General features: G+C 37.5%; 1 protein-coding gene across 1 annotated transcript; it reads right to left on the bottom strand.

Moving 5' to 3' along the window:
• Positions 1 to 2,657: 2,657 nt before the first annotated feature.
• poglut3 (protein O-glucosyltransferase 3) lies at positions 2,658 to 10,298 on the bottom strand. Its single transcript, XM_052588517.1, has 8 exons — positions 9,835 to 10,298; positions 8,861 to 9,055; positions 8,365 to 8,648; positions 7,285 to 7,501; positions 6,480 to 6,676; positions 5,528 to 5,722; positions 5,332 to 5,436; positions 2,658 to 3,705 (listed from the first exon to the last, which is right to left on the bottom strand). Exons 1-8 carry the CDS (start codon positions 10,055 to 10,057, stop codon positions 3,565 to 3,567), a joined length of 1,557 nt encoding a protein of 518 aa, XP_052444477.1. The 5' UTR covers positions 10,058 to 10,298; the 3' UTR covers positions 2,658 to 3,564.
• Between the last annotated feature and the right edge of the window lie 282 nt (positions 10,299 to 10,580).

Here is a 10,580-nt window from a genome sequence, read left to right as displayed (position 1 = left end):
GAAGTGCGGCAACCCTCATTCTGTGACGCTGTTTAACGGCGGAAGAAGGGGAGGAAGCAAGTGCAAGTCAATGGTATTTAATGAAGCAGTCAAATAAACAAGTAACATGAATCAGGATGATAGTAGGTGCGGCGAAGTCTGATAGCGATCCGGGGAGTGACAATGTCCAATGCTAAACCATAGCAGAATCCTGACTATATTTTATGGTTTGTGATGCTAAAGAACATTTCATGATGTCTCAGACAACTGTAAATTTATGGCTACTGTGGTTTAATTATAAACACTATCATAAACTCATATTTACCATAGTAAAATAATTTTCTTTGCCTCTTTATTATTTTATACTGTAAAAACTTCAACCACATTGGTTGAAAATGAATAAAGGTTGAAATATTATATTAGAAGTTCTACTTATATATATATATATTTTTTTTTTAAAGTTATCCAAAGGATTCATTAGCTAATTAAAAAAAAAGAACATTAGATTAATTATTTATCGTAATAAAAATAATCATTAGATTAGTCGACTAATTGAAAAAATAATCGTTAGTTGCAGCTCTATTTTGGACACATGAAAGGCGGTATGAATCAGTGAATTAAATGCAATATTTGTAAAATACACAGACGTTTTAGAAACGTTTTCATGAGCAACAGAAACAGTTTTTACATACTGCTTAATACAGCACCATATTTTCAAGAATAAAGTCTAATATAATCATATACTATTTAAATACTAATACAGTGGGATTATATATGCTTTTATCTGTGTTGTATGATAAATGTGACTCAATACAACAGTGCGAATTCAGTATAAAAAAAAAAGCTTTTACCATTCTAAAAACAAGGATTTTGGGCCAGTATTGGAACTGAATGCACTCATTGTTATTTCTATTAATGTACTAATGTTAATGGAACCTGGTATGTGTTACTGAACAATAATAACAGATCAGTTAATATATAGGCCATGATTTAAGTTCAATTAAAAGAAAGTGTTTGTTTGAAAATAAATAGCTTAGTGCACTTTAAATACCTGGATGATGCACTTCAGTAATGTTTCATGCTTTTGAAGACATGGATTTATTCCTAAATAAAGACGCTTTTCATTCGAGTAAAATATGAATTATAATACTGTTTTTATGCCTCTATCTGACAACAGTAAAATAAAATAAAAATAATAATAAATAAAAATTATAGGGCTGTTGTAAAAATCAGTTTTAATAAAGTTGTTTCATGCATTCAAATAATTAGACATACTTTGGTAACAATAAAAATATAATAAAATGCATATAGGTCCGTAAAAATGCACTTGATTGTATAGGTTTCATTTATTTAATCAATAAGACAATTTAACCATTAAAAAGTAATAATATTAGTGGAATCCAGAAAAGTTAAAATGGGGGAAAATGGAATTTAGGAAGAAATAAAGTGATTTCATAGAGCCCTACATGTGAGTTGACGCCTCTTGTTTGAAGGTGTGTTGAATGACTCCAGTTTCTGTGCTTCTCCAAAGATCTGGCTCAGAACTCCAGCTATGATCCTCAAGAGACTCCGGTGCAGCTGCAGAGTGAGATCAAGGAGACGGGAGCGCTGCTGGGAGAGGATCTTTGCACAGGCACGTGGAGAGACGCCTCACTACACTCACACTACTGTCTGTGCAGTGCACTCGAGTGTCTAAGAGTCTTACTGTCTGAGATGCTGTTGCTCCTGTGTGTGTGTGTGTGTGTGTGTGTGTGTGTGTGTGTGTGTGTGTGAGTGTGTGTGTGTGTGCTCTTATTTTTGTGTCATATCAGGACACAACTCTGTATAATGACATGGGTATGACACAGGTATTACAAGGAGAGGGTGACTTATGAGGACATAACCCATGTCCCCATTTTTCAAAACACTAATAAATCATACAGAATGAGTTTTTTTGAGAAAGTAAAAATGCACATAGTTTCCTGTGAGGGTTAGGGTTAGGTGTAGGGTTGGTGAAGGGCCATAGAATATACAGTTTCTACAGAATAAAAACCATTACGCCTATGAAGCAGCTGCTTCACTCCCGGTGAGTTCCAGCAGATCTCATGACGGCTCGACACTGTCTGAAGGGAACTGATGGCGTTTTCTTTCAGCCTGTCTGTGTACTACTCAACGTGCTGCTTTATAAGTGGCTTCAATTCTGCTTTTCCAAAAGCACCACCTGCTGTCAACTTACAAGTATAAATTAAAGCAATGAGCCCAAAGACGCTTAGCACTGTGCCTAACAATGCTCCTTAACTGTTATAAATTCAGTGTAAAACCACTGAAGGAAACACTGTTTCTATGCGACGATGCAAACTAAAGTAAACAACCTTCATGAAGGGCCCTTGTGAGTTTATGACTCGGTTTCACCAAGTGCTTAGCTTAAGCCAGGACTAACTTTGATAAAAATGCCTTCAAAGAAAACATTCGAGGTGTGCATCTCAACACTCATATTAAAATAAAGATGTTTTCAGTTGAGACGGCTCAAACGTGCATTTTAGGCTGAGACTTGTCTGTGAAACCCGGGGGTATTTCTCACAAGTCTTTATTTCTTGTAATTATATCTCCTGACGGCACCCATTCACTGCAGAGGATCCGGTGGTGAGCGAGGCTCTCCAAACCTGCTCATATGAAGAAACTCTTGCATAGCCTCGAGGAAATCTTCAGCAAATGTTTATTTTGGGGTGAATTATTTCTTTAATGCGTACATAGAAACATTAATACAAAAAGTACGTCCGGTTCAAAACAAAATATATCACAGAGTTTTCCAAAAGTCTCATACAGCAAGACATCACAATCTCATGGCACTTTGACTTTTTCACATTTTGGTAAACTAGTGGCAAATGTGTGAAATTTTGTCTAATCTTGCTTTATTTCTAAAAAAAAATGTTTTTGCATGATTCACACAGCACAAATTCATACAAAATGGTAAAATACTGTAGTTCTGGTTTCCCATGAGCTCCAGCTGATCAGGCACAAATGAAACCAATGGAATGTGTTTAAGTTTAAGGCAAGCACATAAAACATCATTTCAGACAGACTTGGCTTTGTTGAGAGGTTTGAGTCAGAAACTCCCCATCATCAGAATCGAAGCGCTGCTTGGGCTTCATATCATCAGCTGCACAGACCTCAAAGAATCCAACGATTCGAAGCATGGTTCATATTGTTTTTAGTGTGATACTGTGCTCGAGTGTAGCCCGTGCACAAAATAATGCTCAGCTTACATGAGCTTCATTTAAAGCATTCGTTAAAACTCATTTGATGCGACATGATATCCATCAACCTGGTTACACTTAAATAAATCCTAGGAAGGTGAAACAAGAGGGAAACAAAACACATACTCGGTTCAATAACATATCAAACAGGAATCAGGTGCAAAAAGGAAAAAAAAACGTCATTTAAAACAGTGGGATTAATGCACATCATTATGTGTTAAACACATCACTCCCAGCAGCACTCAGCCGCCCGTCCTGGATTCTGATTGGGTGTCACCGGTCCTCATCCTTGATTCTGATTGGGTGTTGCCGGTCCTCATCCTTGATTCTGATTGGGTGTCGCTGGTCCTCAGAGCTCGTTCTTCTGCTGGGGTTTGAGCTCGTCTGGAGACCGCTGGCAGTCACACAGAGTGCTGGGATCAGACGGCTGAGGAACCAGCTCCATGTCGGGATGAACCGCAGGCCGTGTGCTCTGACGAGCTGCGTACGTCTGTAGAAACACACAAAATTACACACCACTGACCTCTTATGACCCTGCGCTCATCAGGAAAAAAATGATCCTGCAGCACTCCTGCAAGAAATCCTTTTGCTTAAGCATTTAACCCTCCCATAGACCTTTTTTCACATTTGCGGGTTTAACCTGTTAACTGTCACTCACGTTTTTGAAGATAGACATGAATGTGCATGATACAAACCTAAATTTTTATAATTCATGACTGAAAACATTTTGTAACATGATTTTGATGTGCCATTTACATGGTAATGCAATGTCTGATTTTAAAATGGGTTTTGAAGGATGAATTTTGAGATTTTATGTTTTCAAGCGATATATAACTTCTGATGATTTCTAAAATGTGATAGAGAAAAAGGCAACAAGGAAGTCTTTTTTTTAAACAAAGGTCAAAGCTCCTTTTGTAATGTAGATTTCTGAGGGTGCACTCTTGTCATAAATTCATCTATTACTTTTCCTACATAATTTTTAACAAAAAATATTGGTAAAATATATATATTTGGGAGTCTTAGACCTTTCCAACGATATATAGTTTGTCAAGATTAGATTAGGTTTGACTGTAATATAGTATAGTCAACGTAGGCGTCCCGTATACGGGATTTTTTTAAAATTTTTTGCATATGTTTCTTTTTTAAGAAATTAAATTATATTGTACACTTAACACACCTCTCGTGTTCTAGATGCATTTTGACCCAGCCAGCAATCAACTGAAGCTTTACATTTTTAGACCTTTGCGTATACCGGTTTTATTTGTCTGAAAAAATACTTTCATAAATGATATATAGCCTGAATATGCACATACAATGACCCTATAAAAGACACTTCATGTACACTATAATCATACAAGCTGTAACCGACCAAAAGCAACTGAACAACAGGTTTTTTTGTTAGAAAACAAACATTTTGAAATGTCATTTTTCTGGTTTTGTTAGTAAAGTAGTAAGTCGGTCTCATAATCTTGCACTGGTTTCGAGCAGCGAGGAATTCAGCTGATTTCAGTCAAGCAATTACTGCTAATTCTGAGGATAATATATATTTTTTAAATGATTGTAAAGCTATGTTCAAATAAAATTAATCATATAAAAAACTAAAATCTTACAGTTGTTTCCCTGTAGTTCAGGTTTAAATTGAAATATCAATAATGTTTTGTTAATGTTAATGTTAGCCTATAAACTCATCATATTTGACCTGTTATTACCCGTATACCTGCTCGTGATGTCTTAATTATTCAATGTATGTTTAGATAAATCAGTTATGACTTCATGGAAATGAACAGACCTCTATCTCAACAACAAATAGACATTTTATGATTTAGATGCTTATTGCATTATGTGCAATTTACGTTTGCATATATGTTGAGTCCTTACAGTTTTATTTTTATATTATTATATATATTTTAAGTTTAACCTCTAAAAACCCAACTTTAGGTCAAGTGTGAAGAAACCCAGCTGTTGGGTTACATTTGTACTTTCAATTTTTAGCCCGAAAAGTTGTGTTAGTCCATATTTGACCCAAAATAAAAATCTAGTTCATGTTTAGTTTTTTTGGTCATGATGTCACACCGAGGACTGTGCCGAACCCAAGTTATCCTCTAATATGTCTCACCTGAAGAACGCTGTAGTAATAGCAGTAGAGTCTGTGCGGCTGAAGCAGATCTCTGACCAGCGACTGTCCGCTCTTCGCTACGGCCTCCGCCTGCGTGTCATTCTCCTGCACATATCAAACCACGAGAAGTGTGTGTGTGTGTGTGTGTGTGTGTGTGCTCAGAACAATGCACAGCGATGATGTCAGCAGTGTGTACCTGAGCCCAGCGGATCTTCTGGAGGAGGTCAGACAGGTCTCTCTTCACAGGGATGTAGTGCACTCCTGCGTTCAGATGTGTGTAGAAGTGCTCGTAGTACGGCGAGTCCTGCTTGAAGACCAAGCTGTTCCCCAGCATCAGGTACGGAAACCTGTAGGCCGCTACCGTCCCGTCCACGTTCACCTGGTATTTGTACTAGAAGACGAGAACTGGGGAGTTTTAGGGCGGTCTGTTTAACACATTCATTCATTTGTTATGAAACACTAGCACGATCCAGCTATTTTAACGCTCTGCATTTCATGCATGTCATCTTACTTTTCAGGGTTCAGTTTCAGGCTGTTGAATAATGTGATGCATCCATAAATGCAGTTATGCACTCAAATTCAAGATATTGTGGCAAACAAATGCTGTATGAGTTTTTGTCCGGCGTTTAGTGTCTGAATGAATCCTTGTTTTAAACGAATCATGTGAATCAATGATTCAAAGAGAGAGCCGTTTACTTCATTCCTGAGTGAATCAGCTGTTTGAACGAATCACATGAATGAATGACTCAAATATGGATTTAGTTTTAATTTTCATTTCATCATTTCATAAATAAAAAAATATTAAACGTACAGTTCACCCCCAAAAAACTGTTCTGTCATCAGTTCCCCTTACGTCGTTTCAAACCTGTACGACTTTTGCACGACATGAAAAGAAGATACTGAAGACTGTTGATAAAGCTGTATGTCACTGTATGAAGAAAAACACTGAGATTTATTTATTTTAAGTTATCTTTTATGTTCCACAGTTTATGTTGAGCCATTGTAGCCTAAACATTTCTGTGTAATACATTTTAAATCAGATATTTATTTTAAAGCTACTATTTGTCTACTTGATATTTTCTCTTTCAGCACAATAAAGGCTTTAAATGATATTCTGTGGGTGATTTCACAGCCACTTCATCACTAACCTTAAAGAAGTCGAAGAATCCCACCAGCGGTGCTTTTCCCAGATCCTTCTCTCGGTCGCGGAAGAAAAAATACGCAGTTATTCCCGCATCGAGCAGCTCTGGATTATCTTTGGACATTTTAACCAGACGCAGACGCTCCTCTCGACTGTCCCGGCCTCGGAAGAACGCCTTCTCCGTTTTATCTGACCACACAGGACCTGGACAACCAGAGAGAGACGCTGATGCTGGACACGAGGTTTCTGTTTCTAAGTGAAGCTCACACTTGGTGTTTTCTGTCTCAGAACCGCTTCGTTCTCTTTTATTTCACCTGCTGGGAGTTTAGTGTGTGTTTGTGAACACAACAGACAGCAGATGATCAGTGTTTCACTAGATCTGTAGAGAGTGTGTGTTTGTGTTTGAGTTTCCTTCAGAATAAAAGCTTCAAGTGTGGCATGAATTACTGACAGCTAGAGGTTTAAATGCGGTCCGAAACTCACATGTAAAGCAATCATAATATATATATATATGCATTATATTACAGTGTATTTGTTTTAAATGCATGTCATTTGCTGTCATTATTATTATATTGTAATATGTCTGTCTGTCAAACACCAGTGTGAATGTAATTTAGACTGAGACAGAATATTACAAATAAAAGAGGGTCGTGTCTCCTTTAAAGTTCAGCTTCACTCACTGCAGATTTCTTGGTTCAGAACTTGAGCTGCAGCTCTTAGTTTTGTTCTCTCGAAGTGCACTAGATAGATTCATTTAACTTTAACGATCACATTTCTCTGGCAGTATTAGTGGACGGGGTGTGGATGTGCACCTGTGTTGCCCTGCACAGACAGCAGGTCAGTGGTGACGCCCCTCATGGCCTCCAGAGACGAGTGTGTGATGTCATACGTGGGGAGGATGATGTCACGCGTGTCCGTGGAGCCGCACCACGAGATGATGGGCAGCGGACCGGGTTTATCTCCCGCCTTCCTGTCCTCCATCGGCCAGTCTCCCACATTAATATAAAACTCCACATCCGGTAACTTCACCTGGTGGAGACGGCACACACAGAACATTAATCACCACAGCGAAGCAAACCGTCTGAGAAAAAATATAACTCAAACATGGACATAAAAATATTCATTTGGATTCTGAAAATATAACTAAATTAAAAAAAAATTTTTTACAAAAATTGTGAACATTTTTAATGCAACATTTTACTTTTCACTTTTTAACATTTCATAATAATAATTTTGAGTGAATCAGCCGTTTGAATGAATCGAATGAATCAAAAATGAAAAAAAAATATTCTGTCATCAATTAACCCTTACGTTGTTTCAAACATGTAAAATTAAAAATACAAATAATAATATATATAGCACTTTTCATACATGGACTAAACTCAAAGTGCGTCAAAGGGTGCAGATATTGTGTGGAATTGCATGGTCAATATATATTAAAGTATATTAACTGAATGAATCCTGAACACAACCTCAATTCAGAGTCACAGGAAACTTTAAAAACCTGTTTTAACTCGTCTTTCAGAAACATGAGTGCTAGGAACCTGTTTCTCTTCTTCTCCTGGTAAACAATTCCAGACATTTCGGGGCAGAACGACTGACAGAAGCAACACTTTTTAAAAAACCTGCATGAGAAGATTTTAAACTGTGCCGTCTTCTGGCGTTAAAATACTACAGTCAGAATTAGCACGGGAAAAAAATCTTGAATATGCATTTATAACATTTATGGGAGGGGAGTATCCAAAAGAATCACATGCAATGTTTGCACTCGTCAGATAACTAGTATTTGCTCCATTATTTAACATCTTAAAGCAGGCAGTGATATGCGCTGGTCTGTGTTCTGTACTGTGTGCATGGTTAGTGAATCACACAGCGAGCTGGACTCGTCTCACCTTGCGCGCGAGGGACAGCAGCATCTCGTCGGAGAACATCTTGAAGTCGGTGTACTTGCCGAGCGAGCGGCGGTGCAGCTGGTTGTGGATCAGGCTGTAGTGCAGCAGTCCTCCTCGTCTGGAGAAGCGCTCAGGAACCTCCTTCAGGAGCCGCTGGAGGTCGATGGACGGGAAGGAGAGGAAGTCCTGCTGGATCTGCGGCTCGTCCTCGGGACACTGCAGAGCGCTCCTCCAGACGAGCGGATCCGGCTCGGGACACACACAGGACTCGTGATACACCGGCCCTGACAGAGACAACACTTTATCACACTGCATACATTAATACAATTAACAGCACTTTTTTTCCACAAGGGTGTGTTTGCTGTTAACTCTAGCTACTCTGTGTGATCCCACTACATGTGTGAGGACAAAACAGGAAAATTGAGTATATATTATAGACCATAGCTATCAATGCTAGAAAAAAAACTGGAGAGATATGAGGAAAGACTGGGTTCACCCTTGAGAGTGTAGGGAGAGTGTGCCACGGGCTCGTCTCGATACAAGACTTCAATCTTCAGACCCTTGGAGGAGCTTCCGTAGAGTCTGTATCTGACCAGAAGAGAGCCGTCGCCCCGATCTAAAGGAGCCGGGACATGGACACGGACAAACTCCTTCTCCAGAGACCAGACCTTCACTCTGAACGAGTCTGGAGCTGAAACCAACACACACACACACAACACACACACACAACACACACACACAACACAACACACACAAACACAACACACAGAGGAATAAAGAAACAGCAACTAAACACTGCTATAAACTTTCACAAACTATATATATATATATATATATATATATATATATATATATTCTACAACATTTATTTATTTATTATTATTATTTTTTTTTTTCAAATATACTTTTAAATACATATAAAAAATGGACAAAAATATTTTGGATAAAAAATGCTTCAAAATTAATTTGCATAAATATATTTTCTACCAATATATTGTTTAAGTATGTTTATTAAGTTATTAATATATGTATATTAAATTCATACAACATTCAATTAAAATTGAAAAAAATATATATTTAGGGGTATATAGTTTTCTTGAATAAAAAAAGATATATATAATACCAAATACCCCAAAATATATTTGTTACATTTTAATTTTTTTTTTGTATAAAATCATGAAAAAATATTATAATATTATAATAATAATAAATATATATTATGTTAACCATATGTATATATTATTTTTATTTAGTTTTATTTATTTGACCTCTTGGCTATTCCATCCACAGTTGCAACTAGCCTAGAAATGTATTTTCTTGTCCCTGAAATACATTTTAAAATATATTTTTATTTATTATTTATACATTTTATTTATTATTTGTATTTGAGAGTTGAAACTAAATATATTTTCAATATTAACAATATACTTAATTGCGCTCCACAGTATATTTGTCACATGTTTCTCTCACCGGGAGACGCGCTGATGTTGTGTCCCTGGGAGTCCACGCTCTGGATGTAGAAGTATCTGACCGGAAGTACAGCATCGGGACTCAGTCCAGGACCCCAAACTAAACATTTCTGCGCGTCAATCTCTACACTCCCACTAAAGCCCACACTTACACAGACTGCAGCGACGAGCGAGGCGAAGACAACATTTGAGAAAGCGTTTCTGATCTTTAAACGAGGGACCATTTTCACTGCAGCTCCCGTCGATCAGAGCAACGGGGGACTGAACAAATACTAAACTACAGCTAAAGTTCGCTGCACAACTGCTAATGATTTGTTGACATAACTAATACAGACGTGTTTTGCTTTTTCGAGCGTTATAGAACGGGACTTGATGCATCAAAGTAGGAAGTAACACTTTAAGAGTAATTAGGGTGGATTTTGAGTGAGGCGCTTGTGCCGCGGTGCGCCTCAAAAATAAATCCGGCGAGTTTCAAAAAGTATTCAAGAGTTCCGGATCTTCTGTTCCGAATCAGCCAGTCGGAGCCGATTCATTTCAATGGTTCGTGAATCTGTGAACGCCTTTTGGTTTTAACTATTGCTGGGTCAGTTTTACAATTTAGGTTTGTTTTTAAATTACTTTAACTTACATGTTAATAGTTATGCGTGATTAACATAAAGCCAAGCTCCACCCACAACAAGGACTAGAAAAAATAAAAAATAAAATAAACACACAAATTTTACAGAACCATCATTAATTGATGGCTTA

Source organism: Carassius gibelio, chromosome B21, assembly GCF_023724105.1.
Source record: "Carassius gibelio isolate Cgi1373 ecotype wild population from Czech Republic chromosome B21, carGib1.2-hapl.c, whole genome shotgun sequence".
Taxonomy (NCBI): domain Eukaryota; kingdom Metazoa; phylum Chordata; class Actinopteri; order Cypriniformes; family Cyprinidae; genus Carassius; species Carassius gibelio.
The sequence above is the reverse complement of the archived record's forward strand: the minus strand, read 5'-3'. Positions and strand labels throughout refer to the sequence as shown.

Excerpts from the sequence above, each read along its gene's own strand:
- poglut3 (XM_052588517.1), bottom strand. The coding sequence starts at position 10,057 with ATGGTCCCTCGTTTAAAGATCAGAAACGCTTTCTCAAATGTTGTCTTC. Across the intron at positions 6,677-7,284 it reads GTCTGTGCAGGGCAACACAG|GTCCTGTGTGGTCAGATAAA; the intron begins GTGCACATCCAC and ends CTGGTTGTCCAG. Across the intron at positions 3,706-5,331 it reads ATTACTACAGCGTTCTTCAG|ACGTACGCAGCTCGTCAGAG; the intron begins GTGAGACATATT and ends GTGTTTCTACAG.